The sequence below is a fragment of the Bradysia coprophila genome, unplaced genomic scaffold (genome assembly GCF_014529535.1).
Source record: "Bradysia coprophila strain Holo2 unplaced genomic scaffold, BU_Bcop_v1 contig_24, whole genome shotgun sequence".
NCBI classification, from domain to species: Eukaryota; Metazoa; Arthropoda; class Insecta; order Diptera; family Sciaridae; genus Bradysia; species Bradysia coprophila.
Window position 1 is genome coordinate 7,396,123 of NW_023503501.1, and position 24,544 is coordinate 7,420,666.

A 24,544-nucleotide genomic window follows, 5' to 3' on the forward strand; every position below is an offset into this window, starting at 1 on the left:
ATTTCGTTTCAATTGTTGAAGCCAATATGTGTGTTTGCAGCAGCTAAAGACAATGAATGTAACCAGTCGATCAATGTAACACTAATTTATTGAATAAAATGTTCATTTCGTCATGATATTACAAGAATAAAACATTTTCAGAATGTTCAACATCACAAATTTACAGATTATTTACGCTTTAAACGAAAAAATTATTTAATTTATTCCCTTCTTCATTGCCTTCTCCAGTATGGCTGAAACATGAGACTCTTTTCGAATGAATGAATGATGAGCCTCGATAATTTTTACGGCTAATTCAACCGGATTGCTTTGAAACTTGCACTTCTTCACGCATCGCGATATTGCCGCCGAGTGACTACGATTCTCCGGCAGCACGTACGAATTCGGAGTAATGATTCCCTCTTCGAATGCCAGCTCCAGTTCAACCGTGCGAGGCGTTGGAATCAATCCCATAAAACCACAATAGGCATTTTGTTCGACCTCACTGCGAAAGTACATCGATCCAGCGTACATAGCAATTTGAACTTCATCGTCCACTTCAATGCGATTGCCAGAATGTGTGTTAATGCCAGTGACTTCCAAGCTCTCCTGGTTCCACAAGTTGCTGTGCATTTGGCTTAATCGAGGACGATAACTCATCAACGCGGAGCGAGTACTTTTCCGAAACAATGGCAGCAACATGTTGGCCTCATATGAACTCAGCAGTAAAAATATGTCGTCGCCTTCGCGATGAATGATGTGCGCTATCCACCACACGGGACGCATATATTCTTCGGAATTTCCACTTTCCACCACATTAACGAAGTCGCTGGTGACGTACAAATTTTCCGACCAAGGCGAAGTGATACCCCGATACGCACCGTACATCGGCTTATCCAGCAAACTTTCATGAAACGACAGAATGCTCCTTTCAAATCGCATTTTGCGGAAACTTTGCGATGTGACACCGTTTTTTATGAGATTTTCTAACCGGTCGTCGAATACCGGAACAACTGCTGTTGCTGGGGCTGGTCTTTCAATTTGACGTTGTTCCTCTAGCTCGTGTTCCAATTCCTTTTCTTGTTCCTCGTCGAAACTTTGAGTGTATCGTTCCAGTCGCGGTGCCTGTTGAGATAGTTTTTTACCCACACCGTCGTGGATGGATTTGACCATTTCAACAATTTCGCTTTCGTTTTCATGGGCTTGGATCAATTTGTCGAATTGATTTTTCGAAATTTGGGTGAGCAGTGCCGACTCTTTTATGCCATACATGTCTTTAAGCGTGACATATTCATTGTCTTTGCATTTCAAATGCAACTGTTGCAACGCATCCGCTTCTTCACAATTCTCGTGGATTCTATGTGCTACCAATTTCTTGGTATAATTGTACGCAGCAGCCGACCAATGGGCAGTATTCTCTTCTTCAAATCGTTTACTGTTCCCAGAAATGAACTCAAGGACGTCTTTACTCGTCGGTTTCGCATCATTACCAAGGTTGCACCGTTCAAGTATTCGAACATGTGCCTCGTAGGACGCAAAAAACACAATTGAATGGCCATTACCCAACAGACGCATTCGCATGCATGCCTGAACGGTTTTATCGCGAGTAATGTCTCCAGACAGTGTAACGCAAGCCTTCCAACCCAGTGGGAATTTCAAATCAGTGCCACGGGTATGTGAATCGTCCAAGTACACCAAACATCTGTCCAATTTGTTACGATAAACCGAATAGTCGAATTCGGTACGGACACCATTCCGGTCGACGGTCATCAGAACATCATTTCGGTTGAAATAAACGGTAGCGTCGAAGTGCTTCGAATCGACGAAATTGAGCCATTGGGTTGCGACTTGCTCGTTATTCAATTCGAGCATACACGCACCGGCATCTAACAACACGGGAATTCGCCGTTTGGCCAGCAAGATTAGAATTTGTGGTCCTCGAACATTAGCTGGTAGACGATGGTAGCCACTGTTTTCCGGTCGCAACAGAATGTTGCGAACATTGTCATTGGTCTGCTCCAATTTCTTCAAATCATTCTGTTTAATCGGCAGCGGTAGAATGTTTTTCGTATCGTTCGTGCCACTGAATCCAGACACCGTATGCGTTAAATTATCGCTGACCAAATCCCACGCCGTACACATCAGCTTATGTTCGAATGTCTTAGCTTCTCGCGGGAACACCAAATTCGACAGCCAAAAGTCGATGACACACATATTGTGCTTGAACAGCGGAAAAACCAGTTCATTCCGCTGCTTCGGATCACTCAAATTGACGCCAGTATACGATTGTATGCTTTCGTGCACTAGTTGGTATGGTACGCTTTTGAGCCAGCCGGAGTAAATTTCGGCCGAATTCTGTTGACTTTCCAATATTGTGAACACTTGACGGAGTTGCGTTTCGTTCAGACCTGAAAGAAGGCATTTGAAAATGGGTTCGAGTCTAGCGACTATTAAAATGCAAAACCAATTCACCAACCTGAGTAGTAGTAACTCAGTTGAGTTAAGCATATCGCCACGTCTGGATGGCCAAATTCGGTCATTTCGGCTGTGAAGAAAACGGCAATTTTCAGCAAAAATGAAATTACGGCAAAAGTCCCATCGAACCTACCGGCAACATCTTTTGCCTTGAATGGTATTGCCATTTTTCGTGGTCCATTTTCGTTCACGCCATAGTTAACACGCCACCGTTTACTCAGCACAAGTTGTAGAACATTGAATCTTAGGAAGCCGCAAAGTATCAAAATGGTCGTTTGTTGAGCGGACGAGAGATCCTTCAGTAAATCGTTGTAATCTTTCGCTGACACATCTCCTTCATCTAGTAACAGTCGTAGCGTTTGTTTCGTTTGATGGACCAGTCCCAGTGAAAAGCTCAGAACTCCGTCCAATATGTCGTCGATAAGTTTCAACTTGAGCCGATTATAGACAAGATCGTCAAAAATTCGACACGGCGTAAAGACATCCGATCGAAAATCCATCGTCACGTTTCCGGTCACTTTGCCATGTTTAGCGTAATCGCTGTCGAATTCCATTTTCTCATCGCCGAAGTGTTGCCACAGTTTGTACAGGTGAACTGGTAACTGTTTTAACAATGCCTGAATGACTGTCCACCGTTGAGCACCACCATCTAAAGACAGTTGCTCTCCCAACGTGTAAATAAGTTGATATTTCGGCTGCAAAATGGCATCGGACTCGTCTAATATGTTTCTGACGTTTTCATTCAGCCATTTGTGTGTTTGTAATAACGACTCAGCAGCGCCCTCCATTTCGATTTTGTTGGGTGCTTCGTATATCTTCAGTTGAAACGATAGACGATATTCGGGCAGTGTTAGGACGACACCTGAAACGAAAACGGAGTTTCGTTAGATCGGTTTGGGATAGGAAATGAATGTCCAACAGAATTTACCTTTGAGACGTCTGCATTCAACATAAATGTCCAACATTGTTTCCGCATACTTGCCGATTGGCATATCTCGGCGGCAAGGAAATGTGTACAGACGCCGATTAAGCATTCCACCCAAACACTGACGCAATTCTTTCTGGTTCGTTGCGAACAATGATTTCAAGACAGTGACCTGGCACAACTGTTGTGCGTTCGCCATTTTAGTGGCCAGCAGCGGAACGATAACAGACGTTTTCCCCTCGCCCATATTCAACTGTAAAACGGAATGTTTTGTCCCAATTTCCGGTGGATCGATCATCCGTTGAGCGACCTCAATCTGTATGGGTCGAATGGTTACATTCTGCTCGATTTCGAAAATTAACCATTCCGGATACTCGAACGGGAGCCAATTCGTATGCGGTTCATTTTTCAGCTCCTGATCCAATGCAACGTTCATTTCGGGCTTTTGAGCATAGATTCGTATGCGGCGATCACGTTGTTCGCGCACAATTTGCACACCGACTGCAGTGATTATTGATCTCAGGTCCGGATGTTGTGTTGGCGAAAGTAGTTGTGGTAGCACGAAACTCAACACTAGCCGTGGATACATTGTCGAATCGACGAGATGTTTGACGTCATTCGGTGATGCGATGCTGTTGTAGGTACACCACCAGTCTGTTTCAGTTGTTTTTGCCGGTTCAGTAGAAATTCGTTTTGATTCCGATACTTCTGTGTCGAATTGCGATAGATTTGCGATAACTTTCGCGTCAAAATCAACGTAGAATTTGATGAAACGTTTGAATGGTAACTTCTCTGGACACCATGGTGATAACTCATCAGACGGCATGGAAGTACCGAGTCGACGCACTTGTATGTCGATCTGTCTAAGAAAATCCATCAGCCGTTCGATGTTTCTCCAATCTCTCAATTTCTTGTTGATGTGTACGACGGCATCCCGAAGATTTACATTTGGATGGGTGTACTGATGAATGCTTGAATCGCATCGATCACAAGGCCACATAGAGCGAATGTTCGTCACTATTTTGTGAATGAAATCGCGCACGCCTATCGTATGTCGGATCTCTCTCATTTCGCTGTATCTGCGGCCAAAGTCGGGCTCGGTCAAATGATCTTCCAAAATCTTTTCAATCGATCTGTAGTTGAACGACCTATCATTCAGATAGAAAGTATTGACTCCGGCCGGTGGATCCAGTCCTTCGAAAATGGTCGGATTCGCGGCAACTGTCTGGAGCAACAGGAGAGACTTCAAATCGTCCTTTCTGGTGCTTTCGTACGCCAGCAATCCGAGAACCAGTGCAAACTTTTCGCGACTAAACTGCCCAGATCGTGCAATATTGTACAACGACAGCCACCGACTTCGGACAGTTTTTGCAGAAAATGTATCGAGAATTTCGTCGTTGACATCCAAATCGAGGGATCCTTTGAGGTCAACATCATCTTTGGTTAGATAATCTGTCACACTAAACGACTTTGGCGAGATAAACTTTTGTTGATGATACAAATTGGAGATGGTGCGAACACTGCCCAAGTTCTGGTCGTTTTCATTGTGAAGGTAATGCGTTGCAATCGCATCCTGATGTTTGATGAAAGTCTCCGATAATTGCAAATTGGGAAAATATGGCAAACATCGGAAGTACTCTCGCACGTTAACATCCAATTCAATTTCGATTTCCTTGTTGCTACCGTTTCCTTCGTCTTTGTCTTCAGACGGATTCTTTTTCGAATACAAACCGTCCAGTCGCTTACTGTCGGCAATCAACCGATTTGCGATGCATATGAATCCGTCCTGGGCGGCATGAGACTGTATAAAGTCGGGCCACTGACATGACTGTAAATTGTTTTTGATCCTACGACTCGGTGCCAATTTTCGAATCAACTCTAATATCGTAAGTGCTTCGTCGTCGCAATATTCATATGGTGCCGGCGACCATACGAATGCCGACTGCAAAATCTGAAAGGATCGTTCCGTTCCAGACAATCCAGTAAAGGGTTCAGGTAGGCCATGTGACGTTAATGCGTGAAGATATGCCAGATAGAACCAAGCCGAATAGCTGCGATTGCTGGCTTTCAACTGTTGACATATTTCGTCGATTTGATAGATGAAGAACGGTGGATTGTGTAGCGCAGAACCGATATTAATCTCAACAGTTTCGTGATCATACTTTTTCTTGGCTGATATGTTGCCGTGCGGAAGGATCAACAGCTTGTTCTGCTCCGCTTTTCCATCGGTAGAACTCTCCAATAATAAACCCTGTCGCAGACCATACAGCGTACCGCAATTCTGTTCAATACACACGGTCATGCCATTAAATTCATTGGAAATGAGATCGTACGATTGCTGTTGTGTCGACGCGTCGATTAGGAATTTGATGTTCATTCGAACCAATTCGATTTTCGCGATCCGTGGCTTGTCCATGAAAATGTGAATGTACTTCTTCGACTCGATGCGTGCCAATTGGCTGACGATTTTTTTATAGCTTTCGCTTGTTACGTCCAACATCACTTTGTTCGTCTTTTTGTGCAACAGTTTCCCGGCATTCAAATCCAATTCGTATTGAATTCCTTCCGACGACGCAAAGTTGGCATCGCTAAAACAAATCGGACGAAATTCGATGGTGTTCTTCGTTTTACACCACCAATGGCTGTGCTTCTGGACCAGCAGGTATGGAATCTCTTCGGAAAAAATGTCTTCTGGTATGTGTTCACATTCGTCGTCGTTTCCTCGTCTTTCGGTTACAATAACTTTGCCGTTGTTGCCGTAAAAACTGTAGTGGCTGCCTCTGTACTTATATTTTGTGTCGAAGCGACCATACGACTCTTGTACTTCGAATATAAATTTTTCGAAGACTCGCTGATAAACCGGGTGTTCGGTGATGGTCTTCGGTAGCCGAGACACAGGCAAATTGTTTACCAGAAATTCCCCAGTCAAAGTTCCGATTTGAACGAAATGTTCCACACCGTCAATTGTTGCCGAAATGACCAACGTTTCGGGATGTTCCTCAATGGGCTTTAGCCGAAAAATTGCATCTCGAGATCGATTCCACTGCGACTTGACGAAATTGAACACATCGGTCGGATCGTTGACAATGATTCCTTTGACCGTTGATTCGAGTTGTATCGCAATTTGCTGAACTAATCGTCGGAACATTTCCTGACTAAGCTGTGATGACATGACTTTGTCTTGTTTTTTGGAGCCTTTGTCGGTCATCATAATGTTGCCGTTAATTGTTACCAAAAACTCCAACCAAAAGCGGACTGCTGTGATGCCGGTTGTGACGCTTCCGGTAAATATTTTGTCGAAGTGACGATGACGAAAGTGGACAAAAAAGGTTAGAGCTCCTGCGATAGAAATTTCGACCAGATTCGTTCTGAGTTTCTCGACATCGTCCTGGGCATCACCGGGAGCTTCGTGCATAGCTGTCTGGACTTTATGCATCCAATCGAAGGCGATGTCACGCAGTTTCACCAGCAACTGAACGATACGATCGGCGACATTATCATCCTCGTTCATTTCAAAAACTCGTACAGCAATCACAACAGTCATGAACAGTTTCAACGGATGTTTCCAATTACTTATCTGCATGTTGATGAACTTATCGATGAGTTCGATCATAGCACCGGCAAACTTCGGATCTGTAAAGTCTGCATGCGATTCATTCCACTGATCAGCTAACGGATTACTCGGTCCCTTTTCCCAGAGCGTTTGCATAATAAGAGCTTGCACGGACAACGTTTCGAATGACAAACATTCAGTTTCGATCATTGCGTACAACTTACGCAGCTGTAGCCGATGGCCATCCGCACGAAGAGAGCCGAAATTCTTGAATTCACACAGTGTGAGACTCTGCGGACATTCGCATTGCCGAGCTATAACCTGATTTTGAGTGTGAACCGTTCCGCTCAATGTCCACTGCAGATTTTCGTATGCTGATCCCTTTTCAACAGTCAGGGTGGGACCTTTGTTGGCTGATTGACTGTCGATGTTGGTTGGTATATGTGTCGCGACCCTATCAGTGCACGCGTATAATATGCAGTTCCGACTGTTTCTTAATCTGCACTTATAAAACGGATCGTCCGGATGCACACCTGAAGAAGGTAAAAAATTAGTTTCATGAAAGAGTCAGAGTAAGGTGTAGTAACATACCACTTGTACGAGTGCGTCCGTGTTTTGCATTGACGCTCGTGCCCAAAAATACACGTTGGCTAGCTGAACGAACATTGTAATCTTCAAGCACATCCATTGCAATCCATTTTTCGCTGATTCGTATTTTCTTAGCAGGTTCATTCAGCAGATCTACCACCACATGGAGAACATCTCGCAAACAAGCAATTTCAATTGGTATGCAAAGTTCAAAAGCAACGGCGTTTTGTTCGTCGGGACTTTCCGGAAGCGGATCCTCGATTGTTGATACCCGGACGCCACTTATTTTCGCTTCGAGCTTACAACTGCCACACGAGCTTTTGTGCTCCCTTTTTCCGTTCGCATTCACATAGTATTCACAGTTCATGCCTTTCAATCTCTTTCTCAACTCCGCCACTTCCCTGCGTCGCATTTCATATTCTTCTTCCAATGTCGCCAAAGCTGTTTTCGTTGATTGTTCGATGGATTGCATAACATTTTGCATGGCATCGTTTTCCATGGCAAATTGCACGGAAAATGAATCCGATGTCACCTTTTGCTGTTCAATCAGTGACGGTAAATCTGGTTTCGAACGCTTCAAAAAATACTTTTTCAGATTGTGAGCAATTTCGCAGTCTTCATACTGAGGCAGTATCAAATTGTCGAATATATCCGGATTGATGCCGGCCCGATGTTTCTTCAACATTTCGTGTGTTGCTGTAGCCATTTTGTCCATCAGTGACAAAATCATGGTTTGTGCTAGAACAGTTCGACTGAAGCCCAACGGATTGTTCTTGTAATGTTGAGCAGCTAACCGAGCGTAAGCAAATGATAACGATCTCATGCGTTCAGGGCCGATATTGATGTTGTTCAGTGTGTAAAGAATCCAATTTTCAAAGTCGCACAAGAAAATGCCGACATCTACCGGATCTTTAAGCGTGTCGAACAGTTCTACGTCCGGAGCTTCTAGTGAGTCGATGCCATGACGTGTGTAAGATTTGACAATTATGCTTCCATTGTTAGCATCCGCTGGAGTGGCAGCACTTCGATCGGTTAAATACTGTCGTAAGTTTGGTATCTTTTGGTGGACGTCGGTTTCGAAGTCGAGATCGGTCAGGGGTGTCAATGTTGAGTTCTCTTCATGGTCCTTTTGCACTTGCGCTATTTGCTGGTCCAGCTTTGCTTTCACTTTCGAAATCACCTGTTTCACTTCATCCATTATGGTGGTGTACGTGTCTTCGAAGCCATTCGGAAATGCTTCAAACCTATCCAAATATTCGTCGTCCAGTACCGACAACAGATTATTGATCTTTTCGATGCGACGTGCCAATTTGGCAAGCATATGCAGAACAACGTCTACGCTCAGGCTGCCGTACATTTTCGTGTCGTAATAATTACACAAAACTGCCATCACTTTCAGCAGCACCAACTTGTACATTATTTTCCCGATCACATCGCCCCATTGCACGGTCAAGTGGAACTGCAGCAATGCCTTCATGAATGTCCAGAACGCACAGCGGCGAAATGACTGCATCTGATAATTTTGCTTCCATGCAATTACGTCATCTCGGATCTTTTTCGATATTATCGGAAATTCGTTGTGCTGCAAAACGGAATTTTGATGCATGGAAAGCATTGGCACCAGCCACTGGGACACGTATGTATTATTCATGCTTTCATTAACGGCATTGTCGTTGAGGTATTCCAATTGTTGGCTGAACTCTTTCGAATTCAACAATGACGAGAACGCAACTGCAACCGATTGATTTGGTAGCTCCATCTGTAACGCAACAATTATCCGAAAACGTGAATCAAACGAGCTTTGACCAGTTTCACGTCAATCTGTCAAAATTACCTGAAACTCGCTATGGTCTGCCGTTGAATAGACCTCCTCATTCGGAATCAGAACTGGAAAAGTTGAAACTATTGCCGATGTTGTTGATCCAATCGATGAATCGCCGGTCGGTGGAATGTAAATGGATATTCCGCAGTTTTGACTTTTAACGAAAAAGCCAAACATGTCTCCTTCCTTCAATCGATTAATCTCCGATGCTATTATTTGAGCATCGGGCGACGTCATCGTGTTGTATAGTCCGAGAAATAGTTTTGAACTGCCCGCTAACCAATCACTGGCTTCTGCGATATTCTCCACAGTGTCTACCAAAAGAGCGACCAATGCTGTTTCAAGTTCTCTTGGATCGTTTGAAACTTTCGGTGTTAACTTTCGCGGCCAAATCACATGCGTGATCATTTCTCCATGTATTCCGGTAGATATGCAACGACTCAATCGCATGGGTGTAAACAGTAAATCATTCTCGATATCGTCGGTAATATCGTTCATTCCGTTGAATAGAACGGAGACTTCCATGACATCATCGTCATCGTTGTCTACATCCATGATGTTTGGTGTTGTCTGAAAACATAAAATGAAGTGGATAAGGCAAGAGATAACGTTACAGTTTTTGGGTATCCTCGTTAGCTTTTCCTCAAACTTTTCAATTCATTCAATTGAGTGGTTCTTAGTCGTAAGAATTAGTATAGCGAACAGCGAACTATCTCCAAGACCATATCGTATTATTAGCCACCAAAAGTTGATGGTTGGTCGACAAGGTTCATTCTTGATTTATACCGATTATTTTCAAATTCCATACTTCATGTGGTTATCTTCTCCTCTAGTCACGATAGAGAGCCCTCACAGAGTTCAAAAACAAAGGCGAGACAACAGTGTTAAGTAGTGCAGCGATTTATCACTGTCTGTCAATCGTGGCCTCTCTGCTCTCTAGTGGAGCTTGTTTCATGGATTTTAGTCGCTTGAGCAAATCAGTGTTTCTCATTGAATTTTGTTAATCAAAATTTATCAAAATTGGTCGTCTAGTTCCATTTTAACTTAATTTCGTTTGTTGTAGGTGCTTTGCTCAGATTCAGATGTAGGAGATGTAACTATTTTCTGGCAATTTTTGTTTTCGTTGTCCGAAAAGTAATCATAAATTCATTCGATCGCCGAGAGAAATTCTTTCCTAAAACCACCTACCAAAGTCGAACGCATTTCCTATTGGATCCTAGAAAGGTATTCCACCCAAGAAGTCAAAACCACTTTCAAAAAATTACTCGACGCTTCTGTGGCTAATAAGAAGTGATCATTTTCCGAAAACACGCACTTGTCGGACTAAAATTTCTCCAGGTACGCAAAACGTATGTACAAGGTCGAGTGTGGTGTATCATGGAAAATAAAGTCTTATTGGGGCTTGGAAGCATCTGCTTTGAACTTTGAGAATTTGAAGTGTTTGAAGTTTGGTGCATGACACAAACTGACGAACAGACACTTTCGGTTTTTGAAAGGAGAATTCTTCGATCAATTTTTGGAGGTGTCAATGTGAACGGCAACTGGAGAAGAAGATACAACCCGAGCTGTACCAGCTTTACAAGGAACCCGATATAGTCAAATTCATCAAATCAATCGATTAAGATGGCTCGGTCATCGGTCATGTACAAAGAATGAACGAGGAGCGTGTACCACTGAAACTGCTATAAATACAAATCCCGATGGAAGACGCAGACCAGGAAGGCCAAGAGCGAGATGGAAAGATGCAATTGAGTCTGATCTAAAAGTACTAAGAGTGAGCGACTGGAGAACGTTGGCGCGGAATAGGTCCGATTGGAGAAGATTGCTGGAAGAGGCCAAAACCAATAGTAGGTTGTAGTAACCGCTTAAGTAAGTAAGTAAGTAGTAAATTGCTCATATTTCATCGTAGATGCTTCCATTCCAAGCACTCATAAGATCCTATTTGCCCCGAAAGTACATGCAATTACCTATCTAATGACACCCACGACCACGTTTCGTGTACCTGGAGTTTCAGTCCGAAAAGTGCGTGTTTATAGTCACCTCCCACAGAACCGTCGAGAATATTTGTTGAAAGTATTTTTGGCTTCTAGGGTCTTCTACCTTTCTAGGCACATGTGAAGAGGTCCAATGGGAACTGCGTCCGATTCTGGATAATGATTGGCGGGAGCTCTTTGTGCGTACATAGCCTATGTGTGAAATTGGTGTGTAAATTTCAGGTTAACTGAAACCTGGTAGTTTTGAATAAAGCAATCTCCGGCTCTGAGGCACATTTTTCAAAATTTACTTAAAACATTGCTTCTGGCAAGCAACGATCATACCAATAAATTTACTAACAGCGAGCTTCGGACCTTGGTCGACTTAACTTTTCTCAATTATTATAAATAAATCAAATAAAGTGCACATGTGACACGGAAACGTCAACAATTTTTAATGGCCCGCATGTGACGTCACTTAAATTCACAAAGCTTCCGAATCAGTTTACGAGGTTATGTTGATGCTTTCATGAACTCGCACTGACACGAAAAGTGGAAAAAAATATGCTTCAAAAAACCATTGATGAGAGAAAAAATTGAGAAAATCAGAAGTTACGACGAGGTTCGATAAACATTTAAAAAAAAAAATCAATTGAAACGGAGACACGGATATTATTGAAAGCACATGCAAACACTCTCGTTGGAAGTATACTTTTGTTAGACACGAAATAAATAAACGCAAAAAAATGATCACCTTACGCCAGTGTCAAAATTATTAAACTTATTCAAAGTTATTTCACCAACGTTTTTGAACTATTTAAGTTTAAAATATAAAAACGCACACAAAAACTAATATATTGAGCACGGCCCAAACAGACGCTTTTAACATGAAATTCTTTTATTTTCAGGTTAGTAAGTTTTTGACTTTTTACTGGTTGAAAAAGTCAACAGAGTAAACATGAACGCAGTACTAGGTGCATTTCATTGATCTAGTAATGTAGTCCAAAGTTGCATTTTGAATATCTTTGAAAATGAACTGTCGAGAGCAGGGTGAAAGCAGAAAACATTTTCGCTAAATCGGTGGAACTCAATGAAATTAGTGAATAGAAACTTAGTGCGAAATCAGTTAAATTTCTCGAAATTTGGTGGTATTTTTGAAATCTGTGAAACTGCTAATTCGAGCTAATTTGAGACTTTTCGAAATATTTTCACCAAATGAAAACCGATTTCAGTAAACTTTTTTTCCCTTGAAAGCTGTTGACCAGACTCGTCGTTTACGTCCCATATTAAGTCGGTGGTCCAAAATCTCGGGTAGATACAACGCACTGCTCCTAGCATGAACACTACTTTGACAAATGACAAATTTGGTGGCTTTTGTGATGAGAGCTACCGCTTAAGATTGATTGTATTGTGTGTTTTAACTCATACAACGAAAACAAGTCATCTATCTTTACGAAAAAATCGCAGTGCCTACTGTTATAATATTTCTTATGTTTATCCTAGGAGTAGTGCGTTGGTAGATGCCACCATAAAAATTTATGCTTGTTTTTAGCAAATTTTTGAAAATTCTAGTTTACTATACTCTTTTTTGCTGAAAGCAAGACGCGTAGTTTGACACCAATATGAGGTCATTGGCATAACGTCTTGGGGAGATATGACCAAAAAATGTTGGTTTGTATTCGACTTTCCAAGATATTCTCAATAGATCTCAAATGATTTCTGTAGAAACGAACGCTATAATTCAACAATTGCACTAAATGACACGAAATTAAATTTTTAGAAGATTTTTGGTTCATTCTACTTCGAAGTAAGGTGAAATTACCTCGACCCAAACACTGCCAAAATTTCATTTTTTCATATAAAAACTGAAGATCGGTGTCATTTGAAAGCTACAGCATATGACTTCACGAGAAAAATAACTTTGGCTCGATCAGCCAAAGCAACATTTTCTGAGGGGCAACAAGCACCAATTTCGAAAAAATAAAAATTCTGGCCACCGAAAAATATCACTTTTATAGACCTATCTCTCACAGATTTTGAGCTACCAACCTCATAAAGGGCTCAAACAGCGACTTGACCATAGCTTTCAGGAAAAAACAAGTTTACAGAAATCAGTTTACATTTGGTGAAAATATTTCGAAAAGTCACAAACGTGTAACGCAACCAACCGCCGACTTCTTCGATCACACTAGTCACACTTCGCAGGCTAAAAATTCCAATTCTGGTTGGCATGATGAAAGCGCTGGGTCTCCTGAGTGTTAGAAAATTTATAGACTGATTTGTTACCGCCAAACATAGACAACACAGCTCACTTTATGCCTCAGAAATGACGAAATTTCTAACGCAACTAACCATGGAGTTACCCATACATGTATAAGACCCTTGTTGGCCTGGACGAAAGTCTCAAAATGATTCAAGAAAAGATGGACTTCGTTTTGTCTAAGTTTATTTGTTGTGTATCGAATCTTATTACAAAATATTTGTTGTTTTGATAATTCCACCAAACCCGAAACCAACCAGCTTAGGCGAGCCATCCTTCAATGAGTTCCTGAATGCGACGTTTCGCTGCAACTACAGCTGCTGAATCATTATCTCGGATTGGGGGTAAGTCGTTTCCTTGAGTACCACCTAAGAAAAAGAATTTTAGAGTAAAGTGAGTTGTCCGTGGGTTGGGTATACAGGTAGGGTCTTGTTCTACGAACTATATTTTCGTCTTGTCTCACTTCTTTCACATTTTCTGTTCAAAACAACGTTCTTCGACAGTTTCTAATAGTAGGTAGAGCTAAGATATGCTGTGCATGGGTATTACTTACCAGCAATAACAATAGATACAGCATCGTCATTTAAGTCTGTGGTACGGCCAATAACATTCCATGGGTCGTGTTGACCATATACAAAAACAGCGTTCGTAATCTGAGGTGTTAGGCCACCATAGAAAGTGTTGAATCGGTTAGAGTTCCGCTCAAGGCGATCTGGTGTAAATCTGTTTGAACAAAAACGATGAACTATTTTGGCTCAACAAAAATGTTGCAAGTGTGTAACATACGAAGCTCCGAAAATCTCCTCGCAGGTTTCATGATAGATTTCAACTGAAAGTTAAATCACAAGATGTGGTTGATGTAAACGCAAATCAAATTAACTCATCTAAATAAGTCACCTGGGAAAGCATCGCCAAAAGGTTGATCGGGAAATGCCCCTGATGTATGGAACCATCCGATCGACGAGCACATCTGATACGACCATTGCCGGTCACCAACTACTACAGCTGGTGCATCCCATTCTATTTGACGCTCCGCTTCAATGATGTAAGCATGATCAATTACCAAACACTCATCGGGGGCGAAGAAGAAGTTCAAAATTGCTGCAACATTTGCAACTGGATGACCAGGTCCTTGCAGAAGAGCACATGTGCCCCTGATCGACGCTTCGCTGTCAAATCAAAGTAACTTGCAAATGGTTTACACGTTTCTAAAGAACATTAAAATTTACGTTGCTGTGATCGGCAGAAGGCCATAAAATTCGCCCATAATACCGAAAAAGTGAGGAACATCATCGGGTCCAAGATCCCAGCATAGTCTGAAATATTCACTAAGTTCTTCCCATTCTTCTGCTTCTATCATCTCTAGGGTTGAACTGAAACCAGCTTCCAGAGCATTGTAACAAGAATCGCCACCTAATCGACGGAATGCAGCTCCGATCGCTACTTTATATTGATCGAAATCCACAATTGATGGGAGTGGAGCGCTTGATGCCCAGACACCTACATTGGTATAGCATTTTATAGACAAGCCTTAGAATTCACTCTGAAATGTCTGTGCTTACCGCGTACTAAATGTGGATATTGTTGACGGAACCATACAGCAAGACTCGCAGAGTAGTGTGCTCCAACTAAAATGAATTGTGCATTTGCTGCTCCTTCTACCGTGGATTGAATGTGATTGATAAAGTGTGCTGTATCTGCTAAAGCTTGTTCCACTGTCAAGAATCTCAAATTGGCGTCCGATACATTCCTATGTGCAAACACTTGAGTAACGGAATTGTATCGACGATGGGAACCGAATTTTTCTTACTCTGTTGGACGACTTTCACCGTAGAAACGATGTTCCAAATGGAAAAGGTTCGCATTCAGATCTCTAGCAATATCGTACATGTGGCTGCTAGTCAACCGTTGTTCATTGATAGCCGATTCACCACCTAAAAACACGAAAATCGGCGATCCTGGCCGATAAAATTCATTATTCATGAAGTATCTCTGTTGCCAAGTGTCTAAGTTGGCAGGATTGAAATTATCAACTCGTTGCGTAACCGTTAGCAATGTAACATTGGCTGGAATGGGGCCATCGAATGGGGCAGGTTCACGGAACGGCATTCGTTGTTCGAAAAATTTCTTTAGCGACACTTTCCGTTTTTCGCTTGGTGCAGCCAATGCAATCGCTATTATTGCAGCGACAAGGATGAAGATCTTGGCCATTTTGAAGGTTCTGTTTAATAATGAAAGGGAAATTCCCTTAGGGAATGCAAAATTTTGGAGTTAGACCGCCAGTGCATCAGAAGGGTTTTTATTACTAATCTAAATCTTTGATTAACGCACTTCAAGCAAAGGTGTTTTTATTGGCAGCTGCCAGATAGATTACTATTTTGTAGGAAAAAAGTTTCCACATTTTTTTACAGTGCCAAAATTTGTTCGATACACTGTCCAGTTTCATTAATCTATGTATAGTACCACTCATGCTTGAAGTGCGTTGCTTTGCACGTTTCATTGAGAGCAGACGGAAGTCTTATGATATTTTACGAAACGGAGTCTGTTTACAGAAGGCAGTGGGCGAATCATCTGTGACGAAATTATCTCGCAAAATTATTGAGATTTGTTAAGGAAAAAATGCTACACCAGATCAAGCATTCAATTTGATAAATTTAATTTTAATTCACACAACGCTTAGCACAGTTCTCTTTGGGCACAAATATCAAGTGTTCAAGAGAGTTCGTTAAAAACGGTTCGAATATTAAAACAAACGTAGAAATTTCCATATATCCCAACCACAGAGAAGAACACTGTCGCGAGTAATTACGCTTTTCATAACAATGAACACGCCGTGTGTGGAATTACACTTTTTCCACTTCCTCTAATTTCGAATCAGCCAGAAAAAATCGTACCTGTTCCACTGGAGACCACAAATACTCTGATAGTCAATTCTTCCGAGCATGACCTACCAAATTATATCGATAGATAACCGTATTGACGGCAAATTTTTGAGATAATGGTGCTTGTGTGCATAGATACACGAATCTCAAAGCTCGTAGGCATATAATAGCGAATTGCGGGTTTTTCTTTAAATTAGTCAATCCGGAGAGTCACATAATTAGATTTGAGGAGAACCGCCTGTTATGACACATTGTACATGTACATAACAGCCATTTCATTGGTATATTTTATTTCTGCCGCGACACTAGTCTCGAGTTTGACGATAAATGGATCTATCTTTCCGTTGGATCGCATTTTTTAAACAGAAAAATGATAAAGTAAAGTTGAGCTTTAGCGTTCGATTGTTTGCTTTTTTTTCTATATATAAATATAACGTGATTAATCGATTCAATTATTTATAATTTTCCGTTGATAAAGGCTCGCGCCAGTTAAATGAAGTGCTTTGATAAGCTCTGATAGAGAGCTTTTCCATGGACTTAATGTCGAAATTTAACAGTAAAGTCAAGTGCACAACCAGTAAGTGAAAGAAAATTCTCATACATTTTTCCACACGCGCCGAAAATTTTGACAGATGACCCATCGAAATTTCATTTATACTTGACTCGATAGGTCTTTACTACTATTAGATTTTACGCGTTGGACATTATTATTTCGACGAGTGGAAAGTCTGTAGCCCGCGTCCAAAACTATAATCACGCTAGTCAAAATAACAATGTTCAAACAATTACGCAAGTTTTTTTTATTGCCTGACCCATAAGAAAGTCGACCATTATATAGCAATTATCCCATTCTGAAAATGATCCATTACAGGAAGAATATCTTTTCTTCATTTTACATGTGTTTTTGGGTAATTTTTGGTGATGTTTTTCAATAGGTAGTGGGGTTGTGTATTTCGCCTTCTACACTTGTCGAAAAGCCAGTTCCCGAAGCTTATTGCTCAAAAAACAGACTTGTGAGCTGGCTTTTATTACAAAATTGTTACCTCATATGATAAATAGCTTTTTCAGCATTCCAACGTAACTGATATTTCTCGTGGAACACGCAAAATGAAAACTATCATAAATTTAATCAGGTGCTGTGAGTTAAGTCTTTTTTAAAGAAGTCCTAAGTTTTATTGTTTTCTATCCTTTACTTAGACATAAGTTGTACAAGAAATAGAAGAAGGACTACATCTGGGTTGCATTTTTTTAAACTAATATCTTTCCATCTTTCGTTCCCTTTATCGATCCAAGGTAGGGAGAAATAACAAATTTCATATAATCCCATTATTACGTAAAACTGTATGGAGAAAATGTCGAAAACGTGTGAAGCGTTTTCTTTTGTGAAACCTATGTGATTTGTGAATAGCCTTCAAGGGAATATACATAAAAGGTTTTCCGGTGATGCCTTTACATGAAAATTATACCAAATTATTGGCTTCTATTAGCCATAAAAAACTACAACGACACAGACAGCGGGTCCAGTAGCGCCAACAACAGAAGAATAGGCTAAGAACAGGCTTAGTTTACAAATTACCACCTCAATCCCAACCTTTCAAATATGTTGTAGCAACGCACTTCAAGCAAAAGTGAATGGTTTTTTACAGTGTTTTACAGATGTGTGACACACTGTCAAGTCTTCACGAATTTCACCATTTTCTCAAATTTTCGCAAAAAGTACCAACTGCTTTGGTTGTAGACTACATTTTCGGTGTGGCGTGGCATCCATAACTAACCATTGCTATGAATCATTTTGATTTCTACAATTTAGTTTGATTCCCTCCCACATGTATCACTACTTGAAATGGCAGACTGAATCCCCCCGACTATTCGCTCTTTTTTTGTGCTTATCGATATCAGATGCAATTTCGAAACACTTTGCTAAATTTATTTTAAAAATTTCTTTGTATACCTCATTCCACAATATCTGGTACAAAGATAATATAAACATTGCAATCATCATCACATATCGCACTCGAGCATCTACTTTCGTTCTTTTCTGCGTTAGCATTGTCGCAATGCCATTGTGTAATATGACATTATCATATCGTTACTCCGCACTCGAGTAAAGTTATTTATATTGACGCCAAATTAATCAGTTCGATACCTTTCGAATTTAGACTGTTCAACAACAGAAGATCAAAGGTTAATGAAAGAAATTGCAATGCGCAATGTGTCGAGAAAAAAAATGTCGGGTGCAGATGAGAATCATGATGTTAATTTAATGATCATTCCGCATCAGTTTCTAACTACTGTAAGGGGAAAATAAGTTCATAAGCTTTTAGCAATCTAAAACGGTTTTAACTTAAAACAAGTAGTTTATTCAAAAATTTATTCGATATTTTTACAAAGGAACATTTCCACCAGCTGTTGCAATCCAGCCCGTAATGATTTCTTGAATTCTAGCCTTGGCAGCTGCTAGAGCTGGACTGTCGTCTACATGAAAATTTTAAAGAAAAATGTTGAACTGATTTTTCGTAGCTAAGTCATTCGCTTACCATTGGAAATTGGTCCTAAATCATTGCCATGTGATGCACCCGCAATGATGATGGCCTGAGCTGAAGCACTCAAACTACTCTGGACACCAGCTGACCGCCATGGATCAAATTCACCTGAATCATAAAATTATCAAATGTAATCATTGAATTTTACCGATAAAGAAATCATTGCCGACCATGTACGAACAGTGCATTTGTAACGGATGGATTAAGCCCTCCATAGACGGTGTTAAAGCGTGCAGAGTTTGCGTTCAGTGTGGATGCATTGAAACTGCAATTAATTTTTTTATATTCAACATACACTGCAATCAGTGGGTCACTTGATGCCTTACACTGGTCCAAACAAATCTTCACAAGCGCGATAAATGAATTCGACGGGAAAACTGCTTCCGAACGGTTGGAATCTGGAGTTGGATGAGTGGTACCACACGAATTGGGAACATGATTGATATGAAAATTGACGCAGACCAGCCTGAACAGCTGTGGCATTCCATTCGGTGCGACGTTCCTCTCTCAGAACCGTTTCATAATCGACCGATACACAATCATCTTCCAAGAGTATGTCGAGAATTTCTCCGACAGCATGAGCGTCACTTTCATGATCACCCGTTAGAATTTCACAGATAGCGTCGACTGAAGTAATTCTAAAGAAAATCATAAAATGGGAGCATAAAAGACATGAATTTTGAAATTGTACTGCTACTTTAAATCGTTCAGTTCTTGTTCCCCCTTGACGGCCACTTTTTAAGTATCATTTTGACCGAGATATTGCATTTTTATTAAAATTCAATTTTTAGCCATTTTGCTAGTGAACTGAAAACAATACCGCCGCGTTACCTTTCAAATAAAAGAAATTTCAGGAAAATCGCTAAAAATTGATTCGAGATAGTCAAAAAAACACTACCAACCATGAGGTGAAGTGGTACTCTAAATAGAGTACTGAAAAGGGACAGTGTATCAAACAAATTTTGGCACTGTAAAAAATCTGGAAAGTTTTTTTTTTATACAAAATAGTACACCATTTGACAGCTGTCACTTGGAGCACTTTTGCTTGAAGTGCGTTGGCTCAGTTCGTGAACCCTACCTCCCTATTTTGACAAATTATCATTCTGACTTAAAAATTCTTTCGACCGATCTAATTATTTTGACAAAGACTATTTTTGGAAAAACATTTTCTTGAATTTTTCAATATTTTCGTGTTAGAAACCTGCAGGACGCAGGACCGAAAATATATATGCCCTGGTACAAGTAAATTCATGGATTTCAAAATATACACATTAAAATGAACGGGTGCACTGAACGTTTTGTATGTAGAACGTGTAGAATTAGAACAGGCAAACACCGTTCATTGGTGTTCATCGGTTCATCCCCTTTCCATTCAATGGATTTGTGCATATCAGTCTGTCAAATTATTCAGGTTATGCTTGAGTTAGTGTACAGTTTTTAGGCGATTAAAATAAGATCGAAAAATAATTAGAAACATTAAATCATCAGTGAAGAGAAATGGATGACCCGGAACGGTATCACCATGCGGAAATATTAAAGTCTGATATGGAAAACTTTTTCGTCGAATACAAAGCAAAGATTCGCCTTCGTGCCGATGGAAAAGACTCATTGCTGGATGTGGGCTGTGCTGGTGGCAACATTACAGTCGACGTTATACGCTCCACATTACTACCGGAAACCTTTTCGCGTGTGGTGGGAGTTGACATTAACAAAGCAATGATTGATTACGCGAATGAACATTTCCGACTGCCGAATGTTTCATTTGACGTTCTGAACATTGGCAGTGATATAACGGACTTTGCAACTGTCCACCAATGTTTCGATCACATTACGTGCACCCTGTGTTTGCACTTGGTTCCCGATCAAGAACGGGCTCTAAAAAATATTTTCAATTTACTTGAACCGAACGGAGACTGTTTGCTGTACATTTTGGTGGACTGTTTTGTGTTTGATACATACGGCAAGATGCACAAGAAATGGTCGAAATATATGGACGACGCTGATGACTTCATTTCACCATACTATCGGCGAGTGAATCCTGAGCATTTTCTGAAGAATTATTTGAGAACAGCCGGATTTGCTCGATATGAAGTTCAGATGAGAAAGGAAACTCTAATTTTCGATGACATCGAAACGTTCAAAGGTAGTTTTTCGTTTAATTTGAGTCAATTTGAGTTAATTTGAGTTAATGTGGCGTTTGCAGAGAGCTACCGGTCGGTTATACCATTTTTGCATCGAATGCCATCAGTGGAAGCAGAGGAGTTTGTGAACGAATTTGTGGATCTATCTTTGGAAGCGACGATGGAAAAGAACGTTCTAAACAACGGTGTCAAGATCAAATTACCATACACAATCATGACTGCCTTCGCAGAAAAATGAATTAAATTCCAGTGAAATTATTCTCGTAAAAAAATGAAAAAAGAATGGAATCAATAGCCAATTGAATAAAGAACTTGAACTGCGTCGAATTTCAAGTAGTCTATAAGGGCTCATAGCTTCAAGAATTTATAATCAGATAATCCACTTACTCATCAAATTGAGCCAACAGCGAGTAGAATGCCGACATAGTCGCGAAGAAAATCTGACGATCTTGTTCGGTTTCAATGTCTCCACACAAATGGAAGATTTCTTCAACTTCGTCATCTAAACCGTCGTCCAACATCTGTTCCGTTTGAGCAAATCCTCGTTGCAAAACGTTGTAGCATTCAGCTCCGCCAACTTGGCGATAAACGGCACCGGCAAGTTCTTTATACTGGAAATGATCAACGATCGATAAAAGAGGAGCACTCGAAGCCCATGCACTGCAAGTACAAAACATTGTTGATGTTAGTAAGTGTTTTTCACTCAGTTCATTTATTGCGTTCGCGTTTACCCTAGGGAGAGATGAGGATACTTCTGACGGAAAAAAATTGCTAAACTTCCAGAGTAATGTCCACCGATGACAATGACCGGAGAATCTCTCGCTCCAGGCGTAACACTGTTAGATTTAATGTGAGCTACGAAATGCGCTACATCAGCGAGTGCTTGTTCGGAAGTCAGGAATTGAAGATTTGCATCGGAGACATCTCTGTAATTTTATCAAAAATATTAGTGGTCCCGTCTGCTGATGATAGAATGAGAAAGTACTCAGTTGGTCTGCTTTCGCCGTAATAACGATGCTCCAAGTAGAACATGTATCCATTCAATTCTCTAGCCAAATCTGCCATTAAACTGTTTTCCAAACGATATGGAGTGATGCTCCATTCCCCGGCTAGGAAAACGAAAATTGCACCTCCTTCGCGGAAAAATTCACCATTCATCAGGTATCGTTGTGTCCAGGTGGCATCATTAGTCAGATCAAAATGGTCTAGTTGCTGAGTTATATTTCCCCAAACGACATTTTTGGGGCTTGGTGGGTTCTCTGGCTCTGAAGGGAATGGATCACGTCGATTCAATAGTTTTTTCAGTGATAGTCCTTCTGACATAACGGCCAATGCAATGAGCACTGATATTAGCAGGAATTTTGCCATCGTCTTAAATTTTTCTGAAAATTCGGAAAATTGGAAAAACGAAAATCAATCAAAATGCTCCGCATGATCCATAACTTTAAAAATTTATTGACACCGTTATCGTGTTTTGCATAATGAAAAGTTTGATACAGCAATTCACATTAACGAATTATAAGAAAAATGAAATTAATTGATTCAGCTTCGTTTCCAATAGTGGTATTCAATAGAAGATTTTCTTGAAAAATTAGAGCAAAACATTTTGTGAGCCTATTTCATGTTTCTTATAATTCGCTAATGCTACGTGTTCCATTATCAATTTAAGATCTTGACCAATAAATACTGTCAAGCTTTGAAGAACTCTAGTTCGGTATATTTACACTTGCGAGTCTTATGTATATTAAAAATAAAACAATTTTTAACACGGCTGAATCATGTTAGAGTAATTTCTGAATTAACGAAATAAACAAAATTTCCAAGATGATGATGCTATGCTCTCCTGATTCTGAATCCAGTTCACGCCGTAAGTGCGGTCGAAATTAAAAAACTTTCTAACGCAAGTCTTTCTAACGCAGCGTCATTTTCATACAAGGAAGCGTTGAAATGTATTTTGTGCCACCGAGAATTGAAATACGACGGATTTCAATATCGATAACTAGATTGAAATGTCCAAAATTACAACACCCGTTTTCATGGCTTATTACAACACTCAAACCAGTGTTGAAATGAAATTCGTATGAGTTATTACAGCATTCGTTTTAAAAAAATGCAAAGCAACGTGATCGATCAAATTCGAAGAGTGATTGTTTACAATGAAATTTCTGAATTTTTGTGCATTTGTCTATTTCAATTCTCGGTTGGCACAAAGCACGATGTGTTACACGTATTGTAATGAGATTTTTTCAGCACACGACCCAATTTTCCTTACTCGCTCCGCTCGTAAGGAAAACTTGGGTCTAGTGCTGAAAAAATCAACATTACAATACTTGTAACACAACATACTATTTCGGTTCACTTTTTCATCGATTCGTTCACTTGAAATTCAAATTTTAGGCAAACTTACGGCGTGAGTTCTTAATGCTGAAAACAAACGAGACATTGAAAACGTGTTTTGGTCCTTGTTTTCATTGACAAATGCAGCAATCGTAATTTTCGATAGAGAAACTTCTAACTTTATTTGACAGTTGCGACAATTTCGTTATGAAAACAAGGACCAAAACATGTTTTGAATGCATCGTTTGTTTTCAGCTTAAAATTCTGGTTAAAGTTACTACGTTCCTCACGAAACATACTAAATTTTTCATCGATAGACAAGGGAAAAATGTCGAGTTTGTCGCGAGCGTTGAGTCTTCACATTAGGCATCATTCAAATCAAAGTTGCAATTTATTTTTATAGAAAATCAAAGATAAATACGCTGCAATAGTAAGTGACGAAACGCCCTGCACTGTTTTTTATTAAGGGTCGTAACGTTTCTGGTTTATGCGCTTTATCCACTATGAGTTGAAATACATTTTTTATGTGCTGAGATGCAAAATGTTGAACTCAACTAACAATTAATCGAAAAAATCACATGAAACAGAAATTTTCAGTTCCACATTTATAGTGACTATTCGCAGGCGCCTGCCAGTAGCCAAATTATTACTAAATATGCATCTACCTTATACAAAATGCTATTGGCAGGCGGACTTGCCTGCGAATAGTGTTTTCCCTTTTATAGAGGCTATTGGCAGACGCCTGCCGATAGAATTTTCTCTTTTACACAGGCTATTGGCAGGCGCCTGCCAATAGAATTTTTCCTCTTACAAAGACTATTTGGAATGGCCTGTCAATAGCATCTACGCACATTTAAAACTTCGCGCCACCTTTTTTAATCATTTTGATGAGTGTCGATTTTTCAGATATTTTTCACGAACTGTGTGTATGTAAAGAATTGTTTTTGACTCGAAACGAAAACCGTAAGAAAATCACTTGAAAAATTTAAAATCCTTAAATTAACCGAAATTCACTTAAATTCCTTGATGAATTTTTACGATGTCAGGAAAACATCCTGAAGTTGAA

At 40.3% G+C, this 24,544-nt stretch overlaps 4 protein-coding genes and 1 long non-coding RNA gene across 6 annotated transcripts; 1 reads left to right on the forward strand and 4 right to left on the reverse strand.

Moving 5' to 3' along the window:
• Positions 1 to 194: 194 nt before the first annotated feature.
• LOC119077656 lies at positions 195 to 12,415 on the reverse strand. Its single transcript, XM_037184874.1, has 7 exons — positions 12,070 to 12,415; positions 9,355 to 9,912; positions 7,524 to 9,279; positions 3,383 to 7,465; positions 2,588 to 3,316; positions 2,456 to 2,524; positions 195 to 2,387 (listed from the first exon to the last, which is right to left on the reverse strand). Exons 2-7 carry the CDS (start codon positions 9,895 to 9,897, stop codon positions 196 to 198), a joined length of 9,372 nt encoding a protein of 3,123 aa, XP_037040769.1. The 5' UTR covers positions 9,898 to 9,912; positions 12,070 to 12,415; the 3' UTR covers position 195.
• Positions 12,416 to 13,749: 1,334 nt separating this feature from the next.
• LOC119077682 (putative serine protease K12H4.7) lies at positions 13,750 to 16,610 on the reverse strand. 2 transcript variants are annotated; one of them, XM_037184942.1, is made up of 8 exons: positions 16,470 to 16,610; positions 15,386 to 15,796; positions 15,138 to 15,325; positions 14,805 to 15,075; positions 14,473 to 14,744; positions 14,362 to 14,404; positions 14,129 to 14,298; positions 13,750 to 13,943 (listed from the first exon to the last, which is right to left on the reverse strand). In XM_037184942.1, exons 1-8 carry the CDS (start codon positions 16,517 to 16,519, stop codon positions 13,837 to 13,839), a joined length of 1,512 nt encoding a protein of 503 aa, XP_037040837.1. In that variant the 5' UTR covers positions 16,520 to 16,610; the 3' UTR covers positions 13,750 to 13,836. The 2 variants fall into 2 exon arrangements, with proteins under 2 accessions (XP_037040837.1, XP_037040838.1); XM_037184943.1 differs by lacking the exon at positions 16,470 to 16,610 and having other exon boundaries at positions 15,386 to 15,818.
• Positions 16,611 to 18,814: 2,204 nt separating this feature from the next.
• LOC119077724 lies at positions 18,815 to 19,393 on the reverse strand. Its single transcript, XR_005087855.1, has 4 exons — positions 19,327 to 19,393; positions 19,171 to 19,265; positions 18,995 to 19,108; positions 18,815 to 18,932 (listed from the first exon to the last, which is right to left on the reverse strand). It is a non-coding gene; the product is annotated as an uncharacterized LOC119077724 (long non-coding RNA).
• A 995-nt stretch (positions 19,394 to 20,388) lies between these two features.
• Positions 20,389 to 21,468, forward strand: LOC119077705 (juvenile hormone acid O-methyltransferase-like). Its single transcript, XM_037184981.1, has 2 exons — positions 20,389 to 21,143; positions 21,204 to 21,468. The coding sequence occupies exons 1-2, from the start codon at positions 20,498 to 20,500 to the stop codon at positions 21,377 to 21,379; spliced, it is 822 nt and encodes a 273-aa protein (XP_037040876.1). The 5' UTR covers positions 20,389 to 20,497; the 3' UTR covers positions 21,380 to 21,468.
• A 56-nt stretch (positions 21,469 to 21,524) lies between these two features.
• Positions 21,525 to 22,509, reverse strand: LOC119078159 (lysosomal Pro-X carboxypeptidase-like). The gene is made up of 3 exons (XM_037185632.1): positions 22,127 to 22,509; positions 21,873 to 22,067; positions 21,525 to 21,801 (listed from the first exon to the last, which is right to left on the reverse strand). The coding sequence occupies exons 1-3, from the start codon at positions 22,507 to 22,509 to the stop codon at positions 21,525 to 21,527; spliced, it is 855 nt and encodes a 284-aa protein (XP_037041527.1).
• Between the last annotated feature and the right edge of the window lie 2,035 nt (positions 22,510 to 24,544).

Bases quoted from the DNA above. Each gene is read 5' to 3' on its own strand.
- LOC119078159 (XM_037185632.1), bottom strand. From the start codon at position 22,509: ATGGCAAAATTCCTGCTAATATCAGTGCTCATTGCATTGGCCGTTATG. The intron at 22,068-22,126 runs GTACTTTCTCAT...ATAAAATTACAG, and splicing joins GGCGAAAGCAGACCAACTGA to AGATGTCTCCGATGCAAATC. The intron at 21,802-21,872 runs GTAAACGCGAAC...TTGTACTTGCAG, and splicing joins TATCCTCATCTCTCCCTAGG to TGCATGGGCTTCGAGTGCTC.
- LOC119077656 (XM_037184874.1), bottom strand. From the start codon at position 9,897: ATGGATGTAGACAACGATGACGATGATGTCATGGAAGTCTCCGTTCTA. The intron at 9,280-9,354 runs GTAATTTTGACA...GTTGCGTTACAG, and splicing joins CAGACCATAGCGAGTTTCAG to ATGGAGCTACCAAATCAATC. The intron at 2,525-2,587 runs GTAGGTTCGATG...TTTTCTTCACAG, and splicing joins CAAGGCAAAAGATGTTGCCG to CCGAAATGACCGAATTTGGC.
- LOC119077682 (XM_037184942.1), bottom strand. From the start codon at position 16,519: ATGCTCGGAAGAATTGACTATCAGAGTATTTGTGGTCTCCAGTGGAAC. The intron at 15,076-15,137 runs GTAAGCACAGAC...ATACCAATGTAG, and splicing joins ATATCCACATTTAGTACGCG to GTGTCTGGGCATCAAGCGCT. The intron at 14,745-14,804 runs GTAAATTTTAAT...TTGATTTGACAG, and splicing joins CTTCTGCCGATCACAGCAAC to CGAAGCGTCGATCAGGGGCA.
- LOC119077705 (XM_037184981.1), top strand. From the start codon at position 20,498: ATGGATGACCCGGAACGGTATCACCATGCGGAAATATTAAAGTCTGAT. The intron at 21,144-21,203 runs GTAGTTTTTCGT...TGGCGTTTGCAG, and splicing joins TGACATCGAAACGTTCAAAG to AGAGCTACCGGTCGGTTATA.